Here is a 19,475-nt window from a genome sequence, read left to right on the forward strand (position 1 = left end):
TCATCCTGATACCAAAACCTGGCAGAGACACAACAACAACAAAAAAATTTCAGGCCAATATCCCTGATGAACATCAATGCAAAAATCCTCAATAAAATACTGGCAAACCAAATACAAGAGCACATAAAAAAGCTCATCCACTACGATCAAGTTGGCTTCATACCTGGGATGCAAGGTTGATTCAATGTACGCAATTCAATAAATGTAATCCATCACATAAATAGAACCAATGACAAAAACCACATGATTATCTCAATAGATGTAGAAAAGGCCTTTGATAAAATTCAACACCCCTTCATGCTAAAAACTCTCAATAAGCTAGGTATTGAAACATATTTCAAAATAATTAGAGCTATTTATGAGAAACCCACAGCCAATATCATACTCAGTAGGCAAAAGCTGGAAACATTCCCTTTGAAAACAGGCACAAGATAAGGATGAGTTCTCTCACCACTCCTATTCAACATAGTATTGGAAGTTCTGGCCAGGGCAGTCAGGCAAGAGAAAGAAATAAAGGGTATTCAAATAGAAAGGGAGGAAGTCAAATTGTCTCTGTTTGCAGATGACATGATTGTATATTTAGAAAACCTCATTGTCTTAGCCCAAAATCTCCTTAAGCTGATAAGCAACTTCAGCAAAGTCTCAGGATACAAAACTAATTTGCAAAAATCACAAGAATTCCTATACACCAATAACAGACAGAGAACCAAATCGTGAGTGAACTCACATTCACAATTGCTACAAAGAGAATAAAATACCTAGGAATACAATTTACAAGGGATGTGAAGGACCTCTTCAAGGAGAACTACAAACCACTCCTCAGGGAAATAAGAGAGGACACAAACAAATGGAAAAGCATTCCATGCTCTTGGATAGGAAGAATCAATATCACAAAAATGGCCACACTGCTCAAAATACTTCATAGATTTAATGCTATCCCCCTCAAGCTACCATTGCCTTTCTTCACAGAATTAGAAAAAACTACTTTAAATTTCATATGGAAGCAAAAAAGAGCCTGTATAGCCAAGACAATGCTAAGCAAAAATAACAAAGCTGGAGGAATCATGCTACCTGACTTCAAACTATACTAAAAGGCTATAGTAATGAAAACAGCAGGCTTCTGGTACCAAAACAGATATACAGACCAATGGAACAGAACCGAGGCCTCAGAAATAACTCCACCCATCTACAACCATATGATCTTTGACGAACCTGACAAAAACAAGCAATGGGGAAAGGATTCCCCATTTAATAAATGGTGGTGGGAAAACTGGCTACCCATGTGCAAAAAACTGAAACTGGACCCCTTCCTTACACCTTATATAAAAATTAGCACAAGATGGATTAAAGACTTAAACTTAAGACCTAAAACCATAAAACCCTAGAAGAAAACCTAGGCAATATCATTCAGGACATAGGCATGGGCAAACACTTCATGACTAAAATACTAAAAGCAATGGCAACAAAAGGCAAAATTGACAAATGGGATCTAATTAAAGATCTTCTGTAAAGCAAAAGAAACTATCATCAGAGTGAACAGGCAACCTACAGAATGGGAGAATATTTTTGCAATCTATCCATCTGACAAAGGGCTAATATCCACAATATACAAGGAATGTAAGCAAATTTACAAGAAAACAACAAATCAGAACTTCATCTAAAAGTTGGTGAAGTATATGAATAGACACTTCTCAAAAGAAGACATTTATGCGGCCAACAAACATGAAAAAAAGCTCATCATCACTGGTCATTAGAGAAATGCAAATCAAAACCCTAATGAGATACAATCTCATGCCAGTTAGAATGGCGATCATTAAAAAGTCAGGAAACAGGCCAGCATGTGGGCTCACTCCTGTAATCCCAGCAGTTTGGGAGGCTGAGGCGGGTGGATCATGAGGTCAAGAGATGGAGACCATCCTGGCCAACATGGTGTAACCCTGTCTCTACTAAAGTAAATACAAAAATTAGCTGGGCATGGTGGCACATGCCTGTAGTCACAGTTACTCAGGACGCTGGGGCAGGAGAATTGCTTGAACCCCGGAGGCAGAGGTTGCAGTGAGCCAAGATCATGCTACTGCGCTCCAGCCTGGAGACAGAGCGAGACTCCGTCTCAAAAAAAAAAAAAAAGAAAAAAGGAAATAAGAGATGCTGGAGAAGATGTACAAAAAATAGGAATGCTTCTTTGAAAACTGGCACAAGACAGGGATGCTCTCTCTCACCACTCCTATTCAACATAGTGTTGGAAGTTCTGACCACGGCAATCAGGCAGGAGAAATAAATAAAGGGTTTTCAATTAAGAAAAGAGGAAGTCAAATTGTCCCTGTTTGCAGATGACATGATTGTATATTTAGAAAACCCCATCATCTCAGCCCCAAATTTCCTTAAGCTGATAAGCAACTTCAGCAAAGTCTCAGGATACAAAATCAATGTGCAAAAATCACAAGAATTCCTATACACCAATAACAGACAGAGGCCAAATCGTGAGTAAACTCACATTCACAATTGCTACAAAGAGAATAAAATACCTAGGAATCCAACTTACAAGGGATGTCAAGGACCTCTTTAAGGAGAACTTCAAACCACTGTTCAACGAAATAAAAGAGGACACAAACAAACGGAAGAACATTCCATGCTCATGGGTAGGAAGAATCAATATCGTGAAAATGGCCATACTGCCCATTGTAATTTATAGATTCAATGCCATCCCCATCAAGCTACCAAAGACTTTCTTCACAGAATTGAAAAAACTACTTTAAAGTTCATATGGAACCCAAAAAGGGCCCGTATTGCCAAGACAATCCTAAGCCAAATAAACAAAGCTGAAGGCATCACACTACCTGACTTCAAACTATATTACAAGGCCATAGTAACCAAAAGAGCATGGTACTGGTATCAAAACAGAGATATAGACTAATGGAACAGAACAGAGACCTCAGAAATAATACCACACATCTACAACCATCTGATCTTTGACAAACCTGACAAAAACAAGAAATGGGGAAAGGATTCCCTATTTAATAAATGATGCTGGCAAAACTGGCTAGCCATATGTAGAAAGCTGAAACTGGATCCCTTACTTACACCTTATAGAAAAATTAATTCAAGATGGATTAAAGACTTAAATGTTAGACCTAAAACCATAAAAACCCTAGAAGAAAACCTAGGCGATACCATTCAGGACATAGGCATGGGCAAGGACTTCATGTCTAAAACACCAAAAGCAATGGCAACAAAAGCCAAAATTGACAAATGGGATCTAATTAAACTAAAGAGCTTCTGCACAGCAAAAGAAACTACCATCAGAGTGAACAGGCAACCTACAGAATGGGAGAAAATTTTTGCAATCTACTCATCTGACAAAGAGCTAATATCCAGAATCTACAAAGAACTCAAACAAATTTACAAGAAAAAATCAAACAACCCCATCAAAAAGTGGGCAAAGGGTATGAACAGACACTTCTCAAAAGAAGACATTTATGCAGCCAAAAGACACATGAAAAAATGCTCATCATCACTGGCCATCAGAGAAATGCAAATCAAAACCACAGTGAAATACTATCTCACACAAGTTAGAATGGCGATCATTAAAAAGTCAGGAAACAACAGTTGTTGGAGAGGATGTAGAGAAATAGGAACACTTTTACATTGTTGGTGGGACTGTAAACTAGTTCAACCATTGTGGAAGACAGTGTGGCGATTCCTCAAGAATCTAGAACTAGAAATACCATTTGACCCAGCCATCCCATTACTGGTTATATATCCAAATGATTATAAATCATGCTGCTATAAAGACACATGCACACGTATGTTTATTGCAGCACTATTTACAGTAGCAAAGACTTGGAACCAACCCAAATGTCCATCAGTGATAGACTGGATTAAGAAAATGTGGCACATATACACCATGGAATACTATGCAGCCATGAAAAAGGATGAGTTCATGTCCTTTGTAGGGACATGGATGAAGCTGGAAACCATCAATCTCAGCAAACTATCACAAGGACAAAAAACCAAACACTGCATGTTCTCACTCATAGGTGGGAATTGAACAATGAGAACACTTGGAAACAGGAAGGGGAACATCACACACTGGGGCCTGTCATGGGGTGGGGAGGGAGGGGAGGGATAGCATTAGGAGATATACCTAATGTAAATGACAAGTTAATGGGTGCAGCACACCAACATGGCACATGTATACATATGTAACAAACCTGCACGTTGTGCACATGTACCCTAGAACTTAAAGTATAATAATAAAATAAAAATAAAGAATAAAAAAACCCCAAAAAATAGGAATGCTTTTACAGTGTTGTTGGGAGTGTAAATTAGTTCCACCGTTGTGGAAGACATGGTGGCGATTCCTCAAGGATCTAGAACCAGAAATACCATTTGACCAAGCAATCCCCTTTCTGGGTATGTATCTAAAGGATTATAAATCATTCTACTGTAAAGACACATGCACATGTATGTTTATTGCAGCACTATTCACTATAGCAAAGACTTGGAACCAACCCAAATGCCCATCAATGATAGACTGGATAATGAAAATGTAGCACATATACGCTATGGAATAATACTGTGCGGCTATTAAAAAAGACAAGTTCACGTCCTTTGCAGGGACATGCATGGAGCTGGAAACCATCATTCTCAGCAAAGTAACACAGGAACAGAAAACCAAACACTGCATATTCTCCCTCATTATTGGGAATCGAACAATGAAAATACATGGACATAGGGAGGGGAACATCACACACTGTGGCCTGTTGGGGGTTGTGGGGGTTGGGAGGCTAGGGGAGGGATAGCATTAGGAGAAATACCTAATGTAGATGACGGGTTGATGGGTGCAGCAAACCACCATGGCATGTGTATAACTATGTAACAAACCTGCACATTTTGCACATGTATTCCAAAACTTAAAGTATAATAAACTATATATATGTGAAAAAAACCCACAAAATAATACCACAAGCTGCTAGGAATAGTTAATATAGTGTCCTGCACCTTAATAATCCTTGAAGTGCAATACCACATAAGAAATATTGTAAATAATGTTGAACCTGAAAACTCAAGCAAAGCTTAAACTATAAGTAATATTTCAAGAGGCAAAATATACGTCATATATTTCACATTTCCATTAATAATGATTAAATTTGAAACTTTCTAATACTTTAGTTATAATGGTATAAAACATGGTTTTTTGGTTATTAGTATTTTTTTATTATTATACTTTAAGTTCTAGGGTACATGTGCACAACATGCAGGTTTGTTACATATGTATACATGCGCCATGTTGGTGTGCTGCACCCATTAACTCGTCATTTACATTAGATATATCTCCTAATGCTATCCTTCCCCCCTCCCCCCACCCCATGACAGGCCCTGGTGTGTGATGTTCCCCTTCCTGTTTCCAAGTGTTCTCACTGTTCAATTCCCATCTATGAGTGAGAACATGCGGTGTTTCGTTTTTTGTCCTTGTGATAGTTTACTGAGAATGATGATTTCCAATTTCATCCATGTCCCTACAAAGGACATGAACTCATCATTTTTTATGGCTGCATGGTATTCCATGGTGTATATGTGCCACATTTTCTTAATCCAGTCTATCATTGATGGACATTTGGGTTGGTTCCAAGTCTTTGCTATTGTGAATAGTGCTGCAATAAACATACGTGTGCATGTGTCTTTATAGCAGCATGATTTATAATCATTTGGGTATATACCCAGTAATGGGATGGCTGGGTCAAATGGCATTTCTAGTTCTAGACCCTTGAGGAATTGCCACACTGACTTCCACAATGGTTGAACTAGTTTACAGTCCCACCAACAGTGTAAAAGTGTTCCTATTTCTCCACATCCTCTCCAGCAACTGTTGTTTCCTGACTTTTTAATGATCGCCATTCTAACTTGTGTGAGATGGTATTTCACTGTGGTTTTGATTTGCATTTCTCTGATGGCCAGTGATGATGAGCATTTTTTCATGTGTCTGTTGGCTGTATAAATGTCTTCTTTTGAGAAGCGTCTGTTCATATCCTTCACCCACTTTTTGATGGGGTTGTTTGATTTTTTCTTGTAAATTTGTTTGAGTTCTTTGTAAATTCTGGATATTAGCCCTTTGTCAGATGAGTAGATTACAAAAATTTTCTCCCATTCTGTAGGTTGCCTGTTCACTCTGATGGTAGGTTCTTTCACCAGACAGAAGCTCTCTAGTTTAATTAGATCCCATTTGTCAATTTTGGCTTTTGTTGCCATTGCTTTTGGTGTTTTAGACATGAAGTCCTTGCCCACACTTATGTCCTGCATGGTATCGCCTAGGTTTTCTTCTAGGGTTTTTATGGTTTTAGGTCTAACATTTAAGTCTTTAATCCATCTTGAATTAATTTTTCTATAAGGTGTAAGTAAGGGATCCAGTTTCAGCTTTCTACATATGGCTAGCCAGTTTTGCCAGCATCATTTATTAAATAGGGAATCCTTTCCCCATTTCTTGTTTTTGTCAGGTTTGTCAAAGATCAGATGGTTGTAGATGTGTGGTGTTATTTCGGAGGGCTCTGTTCAAACAGTGGTCATTTTTATCAGTTAATGCATAGTAGGCTAAAGAGATATTTATATACAGATAAAATAACAGGTTAAAAATGAGCATAATTTTGTACTATTAAAATTTTAAAAGAGCAGTTATAAACAAATATTCAGTATACCTATGATACCAAGAAAACATTATAAAATGATCATATTATTAATATAAACTAGGATTATTTAATTTGAATTAAAATAAATTTAATGTTTAGGCAAGATTTATTATGGTAATTCTCAATGAGCGTATTGCCAGTAATTATTATTGCCAAGTAAAAGGAACTTGTTGATTTATAGGATATGGCTACTTTTTTTTTTTTTTTGAGACAGAGTGTCGCTCTGTTGCCCAGGCTGAAGTGCAGTGGCACCATCTTGGCTCACTGCAACCTCCACCTCCAGGGCTCAAAGGATTCTTGTGCCTCAGCCTCCCAGGTAGCTGGGATTACAGGCACGTGCCACCATGCCCAGCTAATTTTTTTTTGTGTTTCTAGCAGAGGCAGGGTTTTGCCATGTTGCCCAGGCTGGTCTCAATCTCGTAACCTCAGGTGATCCACCCATCTTAGCCTCCCAAAGTGCTGGGGTTACAGGCGTGAGGCAGGGCACCCAGCCGGATATGGCTACTTTAAACACAAAATAATATTTTACTAAATACTATTATTTTCATATTTTTCAACACCTTAAAATTTAGTACTTTTTATTAAATTAATATACATAACTTTATTTTTTGAACAAACTGTAATCTTCCGACTTCAGAATGTAAGATCTTAAAGTACAGACACTTGGTTATGTATTTAAGTCTTTCACATGCAATATTAATGGGCACATTGCTTCTGCTTAATAAATCCTACTACTTGTAATATGCATGGCCAGAAGTCCTTTACTGTTAAAATTAATGTGTATAATACTTGTCTAAATGTTCATTTAGAATCCTGAAATAATTAACACTTCTAATTTATAATATTCATAATAATAATCATCAGAGATATGTCTACGAGACGACAACAAGTCAATTATGTTAATATGGAGGATTCAGTTGTATTTACAATTATGTAAAACTTTAAACAATATATTAATATTAAAGGTCATCTGCATTTTTTGTCTCTGCTTTGTATCCCTCTTTCCCTAAAGTAAAAATGCATACCTGTTTTTGCAGGTCTTGTATTCTACTTTAAGAATTGGTTTACAAGATTCAGATTTTCTTCCTTCTCTTTGACTTTTTCCTAAAGAAAAAAAGATTTAATTGAATCTAATTTAAATTATATTCATCTGTAAGAATTAAAAAATTTGACTAAAGGAATTTAAAGATAAAGGAATAATAATGTAATTATATGTTTGTCATAACAGGATAAACTTATATCTATGAATCCTAATATTTTTGTTGCATTTGTAAACAATCTTTAGAGTTGCAATAATTGTCTGCTATATAATTCATAAAATTACCTGCAAAATTATATAACTTTTATCACTTTACATCCTTCACACATAAATGTAATTTCATGTGGAGTTATTTTAATTATTTAAGTTTGAAGACAAAATAAGTTTAGAATTGAAGACCACACATACATACTTATCTACATAATGAAATGTATTACTATTGCTATGGTTTGAACGTGCCCCCCAAAATTCATGTGTTGGAAACTTAATCCCCAATGCAACAGTATTGAGAATGAGACTTTTAAGAGGTGATTAGGACATGGGGGCTTTGCCCTCATGGATGAATTAATACAGTTATTGTGAGAGTGGGTTGGTTATCATGGGAGTGAGTTTCTGATGAAAGGATTAGCTCAGCCCCCTTCCCTCTCTTGCAGATCTCTCAACATGTGATACCTTCCACCATGTTATAGCACAGTAAGAAGTCCCTCATCAGATGTTGCACCTCAATCTTGGACTTTCCAGCCTCCAGAATCATAAGCCAAATAAACCTCTATTGTTTATACATTGCATAGTGTGTAGTATTCTGTTACAGCAACACAAAACAGACTAGGACAAAAATGACAATCCATACTAGGATCAATATTTTATCTATACTACATGCAAACTCCTTTCATAAAGAGAAATACTTGCTATTTAAAGCATACAATGAGCTATTAAAATTATTCTATTTCTATCAAATACATTTTTTTTAAAACTTCCATTAGACAATGAACACAGATACTACATTTCATGATTTTTAAAAATCATTTTAATGATGTATTCATTTTGCATAAAACAAAAATGATAATTTCTTATAGGGGATGGGTTATTCTGTTTAGACTCCATAAGATTTTGAATAAAGGATCAAAAAGAGAAGGAAATACAAGTGAAGCTACTTCTGCACATAACATGCTTATCTTTCTAGTTATGCTTTCAGTTTAATTCTATGTCTCATTTTGGTTAAATTGGCATGTGTTCTGAAATGCAATATTTGTTTCTTTTTTATTTTCAGTAAGTACCCTTATTTATTCTTGTATTACCACAGTTGTTTATCTATTACATAGATATCTATGTAATACATTGTTTATCTATTACATATCTATTACATAGAAGTTTACATGCATATAGCTTTAAATTTTCAGATTGGCTTCAGAATAACATAAGCAAATCCAAATAGGATATCAAGATAGCTTTATTCAACTTGTTTAAAGGGCAAGGAATTAACAAACAACAAATCAATATCTGCTGCTTGGCATGCTTTCTGAAATTGCCTTTTCTTTATTTTACCCTATGTTGACTAAAGAAACAAATAATAAAAAATTGACCATAATCATTCACACTGTAAAAAAATATACATATCTGTGCCATATGTAAAATAGAATTGCTAACATTATATGCAGATCATGATGACTTAGAAAGAGAAAACTTTTGCTCAGGGACTTGTCTGAACAATAGTCTTTTTTTTTTTTTTTTTTTTTTTTGAGACAGAGTCTCACTCTGTCACCCAGGCTGGAGTGCAGTGGTGCAATCTTGGCTCATTGCAACCTCTGCCTCCTGGGTTCCAGTGATTCTCCTGCCTCAGCCTCCCGAGTAGCTGGAACTACAGGTGTGTGCCACCATGTCCGGCTAATTTTTTGTATTTTTAGTAGAGACAGAATTTCACCGTGTTAGCCAGGATGGTCTCAATCTCCTGACCTCGTGATCCACCTGTTCTCAACCTCCCAAAGTGCTGGGATTACAGGTATGAGCCACCAAGCCCAGCCCTGAACAATAGTCTTAAGGTTGAGAAATAGATGGTTGGAGATTACTGGCTTTGGTAATGATGTGGGAATAGAGAGAAATAAAAAAAGTGACACAGCCAGGGGAGAGATCCATTCCCCTTAGTTTATATGTGTTTTCCATCCAGCACTTCACTAAATTGTCAAACCATTAATTGAACAAAACAGTATATTTGCAGTTGTTTGTACATATTAAAGCATTTTTAATCAATATACATCAGAGTCATCAATTGATTTCAGTGGGAAAGAATAATTATATAATTACTTGTTAAGTTAACATTTTCCTTCAGTTTCCAACTCTACCAATTTTTTCTTGGGAGATAATTTTTGTGCTTTGATTATATTTATTGACTGTCAGTAATTGAAACATGATTAAATGTCATGTTGCATATCACAACATTATCAACAATTACATTTCTTACTATTCCTAAAATTCAGAGTAGCGTATCAAGTGTTAGGGTATTAAAAACTAAATTCCAGAGGCTTAAAATTCACTGTATTAAAAAATAAGTACAAATGAAAATATGAAGTACTATAATGAAATGAGTGATAAGCATAAAGTGCTGTAGAGGTTGAGATTAAAACTGGTTTTATTGACAGGCCAATTTGACTAGATTAAAAGATTTGTGAGGGGAAATAGGGGAAATAATGTTAATGAGGTACAAAATAGCCAATCAATGGCAATCTCTAAACTTATTTTCAGTATAGACAATGGAGAATTATGAGAAGCTTTCAAGTTAGGGAGTGATGAGTGTAAAGCAATGTTTCAAAACTATTAATATGACTTCATTTAATACAGCAATTTTGAGGGTGTAAGAGACTGATGCTGGAAGAACACGGAGATTATTGTAACAGCACAGAAAAAAAACAGAAAAAAAGAATGAAGGAGTATGAACAATCTCAAAGAAATGTGGAATACCATTAATCACAAGAATATACATAATGGAAATAGAAGAAAAGGAAAGAAAGGAACACAAACATTTTTTAAAATAATGGTTGAAAACTTTCCTAAATTTGATGGAAAGCATTATCTATGCTTTAAGAAGCTCAATAAACTCCAAGTAGGATAAAGAAATCTCTACTCAGACACATCCCAGTAAACATGCTTAAAAGAAAAAAAAAACACCTTGAAAGCAGTGTGTATAAAAGAACCCTATTAAGATTAACAGCTAACTTTTAGAAACAATGGAGGCTGAAAGGCAATGGAATGTGATATGACATATTTAAAATAGTAGAAGAGAAAAAGTCTGCCAACCAAGAGTCTTATGTTGAGCAAAGCTGTCTTTCAAAAATAAAGATGAAATAAAGATAATTTCCAGATAAACAAAGACTGAGAGAATTTGTTGATAACAGAGCTATCTTACAAAAAATACTAAAAAAAGTCCTTCAGGCTGAAAGAAAGTGACCCCAGCAAGTAATTTAAGTCTACACAAAGAACAGAGTACCAGTAAAGGTAACTAGGTAGATAATTACAATGGCATAATTGCATATTTATTCTCCAACCACCTCTTAACTGACTTAAAAATCAATTATATAAAACAATATGTATATAATTGTGTTGTGAGATCTGTATATATATTTGCCAATAACAACAAAAAGGAGGTGGGTGAGAGCAAAGCTATATTGGAACAAGGAAAAGATACCAGTTGATAATTTGAATCTACAGCAACAAATGAAGAAAACCAAAAATGATAAGCAAAAACGTCAATGTAACAGATTCTATGAATATATACTTGATCTACATTTTTGTTAACGTCCTTAAAAGACATAGAATTATATAAGATTTAATAATAATTTAATTTAAACAATGTATTATTGGATTTGCAGCACATATAGATATAACATGTGTAACAAAAAATTGGACAAAAAAAGGAGAAGAAGAGCAGAGCACAATGGCTGATACCTGTAATCCCAGCAATTTGGGAGGCCAAGGTGGGTGGATCACCTGAGGTCAGGAGTTCGAGACCGGCCTGGCCAACATGGTGAAACCCCATCTCTACTAATAATACAAAAATTAGCCAGGTGTGGCGGCACGTGCCTGTAATCCTAGCTACTTGGGAGGCTGAGGCATGAGAATTCCTTGAACCCAGGAGGGGGCCAATAGTCAACATTCTTAAAGAAAATAATTTTCAAACGAGAATTTCATATCCAGCCAAGCTAAGCTTAATAAGCACATAAATAAAATGCTTTCCAGACAAGGCAAATGTTGAGAGATATTGTCACCACCAGGCCTGCCTTACAAGAGCTCCTGAAGGAAGCACTAAATATGGAAAAAAAAAAAAAAACAGTACTGGCCACTGCAAAAACATACAAAAATATAAAGACCAATGACACTATGAAGAAACTGCATCAACTAATGTACAAAATAACCAGCTAGCATCATAATTATAGGATCAAATTCACACATAACAATATTAACTTTTAATGTAAATGGGCTAAAGTCTCCAATTAAAGACAAGACAGGCAAATTGGATAAAGAATCAAGACCCATCGATGTGCTGCATCAGGAGACCCATCTCACATGTAAAGACACACTTAGCCTCAAAATAAAAAGATGGAGGAATATTTACCAAGCAAATAGAAAGCAAAAAAACAGCAGGGGTTGCAATCCTAGTCTCTGATAAAACAGACTTTAAACCAACAAAGATCAAAAAAGGAAAAGAAGGGCATTACATAATGGTAAAGGGATCAATGCAACAAGAAGAGCTAACTATCCTAAACATATATGCTCCCAATACAGTAGTATACACATACTGGAATATGAGCCAATATCCCACCCAGATTCATAAGACAAGTTCTTAGAGACCTACAGAGAGACTTGGACTCCCGCATAGTAATAGTGGGAGAATTTAACACCCCACTATCAATATTAAACAGATCAACAAGACAGAAAATTAACAAGGATATTCAGGACTTGAAGTCGGCCCTGGAACAAGAGGACCTAATAGATATCTGCAGAACTCTCCACCACAAATCAACAGAATATACATTCTTCTCAGTGCCACATAACACTTATTCTAAAATCGACCACATAATTGGAAACAAAACACTCCTCAGCAAATGCAAACAAATGGAAATCACAGCAAACAGTCTCTCAGACCACAGTGCAATCAAATTAGAACTCAGGATTAAGAAACTCACTCAAAACCACACAACTAATGGAAATTGAATAACCTGCTCCTGAATGACTACTGGGTAAATAACAAAATTAAGGCAGTAATAAATAAGCTATTTGAAACCAATGAGAACAAAGAGAGAGACAATGAACCCAGAATCTCTGGGACACAGATAAAGCAGTGTTAAGAGCAGAATTTATAGCACTAAATGCCCACATCAGAAAGCAAGAAAGATAAAAAATCAACACACTAACATCACAATGAAAAAAACTAGAGAAGAAAGAGCAAACAAATTCAAAAGCTAGCAGAAGACAAGAAATAACTAAGATCAGAGTGGAACTGAAGGAGATAGAGACATGAAAAACTCTTCAAAAAATCAATGCATCCAGGAGCTGGTTTTTTGAAAAGATTAACAAAATAGACTGCTAGCTAGACTAATGAAGAAGAAAAGAGAGAAGAATCAAATAGATGCAATAAGAAATGATAAAGGGGATATCACCACTGATCACACAGAAATACAAACTAGCATCAGAGAATACTATTAGCACCTCTATGCAAATAAACTAGAAAATCTGGAAGAAATGGATAAATTCCTGGACACATACACCCTCCCAAGACTAAAACCGGAAGAAGTTAAATCCTGGAATGTACCAGTAACAAGCTCTGAAATTGAGGCAGTAATTAATAGCCTACTAACAAAAAAGTCCAAGAACGGATGGATTCACAGCCAAATTCTACCAGAGGTACAAAGAGCAGCTGGAACCATTCCTTCTGAAACTAGTCCAAACAAAATAAAAAGAGGGACTCCTCCCTAACTCATTTTGTGAGGTCAGCATCATCCTGATACCAAAACCTGGCAGAGACACAACAAAAAAAGAAAATTTCAGGCCAATATCCCTGATGAACATCAATATGAAAATCTTCAATAAAATACTGGCAGACCAAATCCAGCAGCACATCAAAAAGCTTACCCACCATGATCAAGTCGACTTCGCCCCTGGGATGCAAGGCTAGCTCAACATACACAAGTCAATAAACATAATCCATCACATAAACAGAACTAATGACAAAAACCACATGATTATCTCAATAGATGCAGAAAAGGCCTTTGATCAAATTCAACATCCCTTCATGCTAAAAACTCTCAATAAACTAGGTATTGATAGAACATATGTAAAAATAATAAAAGCTATTTATGAAAAACCCACAGCCAATATCATACTGAATGTGCAAAAGCTGGAAGCATTCCCTTTGAAAACTGGCACAAGACAAGGGTGCGGTCTCTCACCACTCCTATTCAACATAGTATTAGAAGTTCTGGCCAGGGCAATCAGGCAAGAGAAAGAAATGAAAGGTATTCAGTTAGGAAAAGAGGAAGTCATATTGTCTCTGTTTGCAGATGACATGATTGTATATTTAGAAAACCCCATCGTCTCAGCCCAAAATCTCCTTAAGCTGATAAGCAACTTCAGCAGTCTCAAGATACAAAATCAGTGTGCAAAAATCACAAGCATTCTTGCACGTCGATAATAGACAAGTAGAGAGCCAAATCATGAGTGAACGCCTATTCACAATTGCTACAAAGAAAATAAAATACCTAGGAATACAACTTATAAGGGACGTAAAGGACCTCTTCAAGGAGAATGACAAACCACTGCAAGGTAATCAGAGAGCACACAAACAAATGGAAAAAAATTGTATGCTCATGGATAGGAAGAATCAATATTGTGAAATGGCCATACTGTTCAAAGTAATTTATAGATTTAATGAAATTCCAACAAGCTACCTTTGACTTTCTTTGCAGAATTAGAAAATTCTACTTTAAATTTCATGTGGAACTAAAAAATAACCCGTATAGCTAAGACAATCCTAAGCAAAAAAAACAAAGCTAGAAGCATCACGCTACCTGAGTTCACACTATACTACAAGGCTATAGTAATCAAAACAGCATGGTACTGGAACCAAAACAGATATATAGACCAATGGAACAGAACAAAGACCTCAGAAATAATACCACACATCTACAACCATCTGATCTTCAACAAACTTGGCAAAAACAAGCAATGGGGAAGGGATTCCCTATTTAATAAATGGTGCTGGGAAAACTGGCTAGCCATATGCAGAAAACAGAAACTGGACCTCCTCCTTACACCTTATACAAAAATTAGCTCAAGAAGAATTAAAGACTTCAATGTAAGACCTAAACCCATAAAAATCCTAGAAGAAACCCTAGGCAATACCATTCAGACATAGGCATGGGCAAAGACTTCATGACTAAAACATCAAAAGCAATGGCAACAAAAGCCAAAATTGACATATGGGATCTAATCAAACATATGAGCTTCTGCACAGCAAAAGAAACTATCATCAGAGTGAATAGGCAACCTACAGAATGGGAGAAAATTTTTACAAGCTATCCATCTGACAAAGGTCTAATATCCAGAATCTACAAGGAACGTTAACAAATTTACAAGAAAAAAAAAAAACATCAAAAAGAAAAGTGGGGGAAGGATACGAACAGACACTTCTCAAAAGACATTTATGTGGCTAAGAAAGATATGAAAAAAGGTTCATCATCACTTGTCATTAGAGAAATGCAAATCAAAACCACAATGAGATACCATCTCACACCAGTTAGAATGGCTATTAAAGAGTCAGGAAAGAACAGACGCTGTGAGTCTGTGAAGAAATAGAAATGCTTTTACACTGTTGGTGGCAGTGTAAATTACTTGAATCAATGTGGAAGACAGTGTGGTGGTTCCTCAAGGATCTAGAACCGGAAACACCATTTGACCCAGCAATCCCACTCCTGGGTATATATCCAAAGAATTATAAATCATTCTACTATAAAGACACATGCATGCATATGTTTATTGCAGCACTATTCACAATAGCAAAAACTTGGAACCAACCCAAATGTCCATCAATGATAGACTGGATTAAGAAAATGCAGCACATATACACCATGGAATACTATGTAACCATAAAATAGAATGAGTTCATGTCCTTTGCCGGGACATAGATGAAGCTGGAAGCCATCATTCTCAGCAAATTTACACAGGAACAGAAAACCAAACTCTCACTCATAATTGGGAGTTGGACAATGAGAACACATGGACCCAGGGAGGGGAACATCAAATACCGGGGCATGCTGTGGGGCAGGGGGGATGGGGAGGGAGAGTATTAGGACAAATACCTAATGTATGTGGGGCTTAAAACCTAGATGATGGGTTGACAGGTGCAGCAAACCACCATGGCACATGTATACCTATGTAACAGACCTACACATTCTGCCTATGTATCCCAGAACTTAAAGTAAATAAATAAATAAATAAATAGAAATTAAATTTTTTAAAAATATTCATTTAATGTTAAAAAAAAGTAAAGGAGGAGTACAAGGAAAAAAGGCATGAACATATGGAAAATAAAAACTAAATTTACAGACATCAATCTAACAGTACCAACAATAACATTAAATGTGAATTGATTAAACATTCCAGTCAAAAGGAAGATATAGTATGACTGCACAAAACAAGCAAATAGTATCCAACTATATGCTTTCTACAGGAGACATGCTTTGATCAAAGATACAAAAAAGTTTAAAGCAAACCATAAAAAAGGACATAACATGGAAATAGCAGCCGTAAGAAATCTTCAGTGGCTATACTAATATCTGACTGAATAACAAATGAAAGAAATGAAAAATACTTTGTGAAGAATGAAATGAAGATATAACATACTAAAAACTCCAGTATGCAGCTTAAGCAATGCTGAGAGGAAAATTTATAGCCATAAGCAAGTATGTTAAAAAAAAAAGGAAAAGAAAAGAAAAGAAAAAAAGGCTGAGCCCAGTGGGTTGCACCTGTAATCCCAGCACTTTGGGAGGCTGGGGTGGAAAGACTACTTGAGTCCAGGGTATTGAGACCAGACTGGGTAACATAGGTAGACCTTGTCTCAATCAATCAGTCAATCAATCAATCAATAATCTGGGCATCGTAGCAAAGGCCTGTAGTCCCAACTACTTGAAAGGCTGAGGTGGGAAGATCACTTGAGCCAGGGAGGTTGAGGCTGCAGTGAGCCATGATCCATGATCATGCCACTGCACTCCTGCCTGTGTGACAGAATGAGACCCTGTCTCAAAAAAAGAAGAAAAGAAAAGAAAAAAATCTCAAATCAATATCCTCACCATTCACATTAAAACAGAGAAAAATTAAAAAAACTAAACTGAAAGCAAACAGAAAAAAGGAAATAAAGATTATAGCAGAAATTAATGAAGTATTAAAGAAAAAAATAAATACAAAAACAAATAATCTAAAAGTTGGTTTTTTGAACACAGATAAAAGGAAAGACCTCCATTTTTATGGACTGGGAGAATTAATATTGCCAGGTGCGGTGGCTCATGCCTGTAATCCCAGCACTTTGGGAGGCCGAGGCAGTTACCTGAGGTAAAAAGTTCGAGACCAGCCTGACCAACATGGTGAAATCCCATCTCTACTAAAAATACAAAAAAATTAGCCAGGCATAGTCGTGGGAGGCTGAGGCAGGAGAATTGCTTGAACCCGGCAGGCAGAGGTTGCGGTGAGCCAAGATTGCGCCACTGCACTCCAACCTGGGTGAGACAGCAAGACTGTCTTAAAAAAAAAAAAAAAAAAGAATTGATATTGTTAAAATTCCCATGCTATCCAAACTGATCTATAGATTCAATGAAATCCATATGAAAATACCAAGGAAATACTTCACAGAAATAGAAAAAAACAATCCTAAAATTCACATGGAACCACAAAAGACCCCAAATAGCCAAAGTAATATTGAATAAGAATAACAATGCTGGAGGCATCCCACTTTCTGATTTCAAAATATATTACAAAGTTAAGTGGGATTGAATCAAACTAAAAAGCATCTGCAGAGCAAAGAAAACAAGCAATAGAGTGACAAATGTGTCCCGGGGGGCAGGGCCAGGGCTTGGATCTTACTGTGTGCCCAGTCTCCTTCTTTTCCCTGTGGGTTCCACCATTCTCCCATCCTAATGGCATCGTTAGGGATTGGAAAGCAGGTATTGTTGACGGGAACCAGGAGATTTGAGCTGTAGTCCTGTCCCCACTGCTCATTGACTTCGTCCTTGGATGAGTCACTCAATCTATTAGTTTACTAAAGCAGAAAATGTGATACACACACACACACTAATTCACTGAAATATTATTCAGCTTTTATAATAAAGTAAATCCTGACATTTATGACAACTTGGATGAACCTGGAGGATATCATGCTAAGTGAAACAATTCAGACACAGAAAGACAAATATTGCATTATCTCACATATGCAAAAGGGGAAATACACTTAGAGAAACTAGAATGGTAGTTGCGAGGGTGAAGCAGGGGAGGGGAAAAGGAAGAAAATGACAATTATGTGATGCGATGGATGTTAATTTATATAAAATATTGAGTTGTATACCTTAAATATATTCAATTTTTGTCTCTTATAATTCAATAAAGCTGAAAAAAGTTGCTTCTTTGAAAAGGTCAAAACGATTGACAAAACTTTAGTTAGGTTGACCAAGAGAAGAAGAGAAACTAACATTATTATAATCAAGAGTGAAGGCCGGGCACGGTGGCTCACACCTGTAATCCCAGCACTTTGGGAAGCCCAGGCGGGCAGATCACGAGGTCAAGAGATCGAGACCATCCTGGCCAACATAATGAAATCCCATCTAAATTTTGTATTAAAAAAATACAAAAATTAGCTGGGCATGGTGGCGTGTGCCTGTAGTCCCAGCTACTCGGGAGGCCGAGGCTGAAGAATCGCTTGAACCTAGGAGGCGGAGGTTGCAGTGAGCCAAGATCTCGCCACTGCACTCCAGCCTGGTGACAGAGCTAGACTCCATCTCAAAAAAAAAAAAAAAAAAAAAAAGTGAAAAGAGGGACATATCTCAGAGAATTAAAAAGATTGTAATGGAGTATTATGAATAACAATATTCCAACAAATCAGATAACCTGTACAAAATGGATAAATTCCTAGAAAATTACAAACTATCAAAACTGACTTTAGAAGATATGAATAGACATAACAAGTAATAAAATGAATTTGTAATTGGAAAAATCTCTCATAAAGAATAGCCCAGGCCCAGATGGCTTCACTGTTGAATTCTACCCAACATTTGAGGAAGAATTAGTACCAATTTTTCACAAACCCTCCAAAAAAACAGAAGAGGAGGAAACACTTCCCAACTCATTCTATGAGGCCACTTCTTATAGCAGTCTGTTATGTTCTCTAAATGTTAAACACAAAGTTACTTTTTTTTTTCAAGACAGGGAGTGCAGTGGCATGATCATAGCTCACTGCAGCCTGGAACTCCTGGGCTCAAGCAATCCTGGGCTCAAGTAATCCTCCTGCTTAGGCCTCAAAAATCACTGATAAATGAATAAATAAAATATGATAAAATGGAATCTTATTCACCAATAAATAGGAATAAAGTACTCGTACGACATGAATGAATCGTAAAAGAATTTTGTTAAGAGAAAAAAAGCCAGTGACAAAATGCCAAATATTGTATGGTTTTACTGCTTTGTAATGGCTATAACAGACAAATTCATACACACAGAGA

General features: G+C 36.2%; 1 protein-coding gene across 6 annotated transcripts in view; it reads right to left on the bottom strand.

The window, feature by feature from the left end:
• STXBP5L (syntaxin binding protein 5L) overlaps window positions 1–19,475 on the bottom strand; it is a 491,711-nt gene that overhangs the window by 227,467 nt on the left and 244,769 nt on the right. For all 6 annotated transcript variants that reach the window (XM_024244879.3, XM_024244878.3, XM_054551430.2 and 3 more), the window contains one exon: window positions 7,709–7,787. In XM_024244879.3, the coding sequence (XP_024100647.3) occupies window positions 7,709–7,787 (79 nt within the window). The remainder of the gene's footprint in view (window positions 1–7,708; window positions 7,788–19,475) is intronic.

Source organism: Pongo abelii, chromosome 2, assembly GCF_028885655.2.
Source record: "Pongo abelii isolate AG06213 chromosome 2, NHGRI_mPonAbe1-v2.0_pri, whole genome shotgun sequence".
Classification (NCBI taxonomy): Eukaryota; Metazoa; Chordata; class Mammalia; order Primates; family Hominidae; genus Pongo; species Pongo abelii.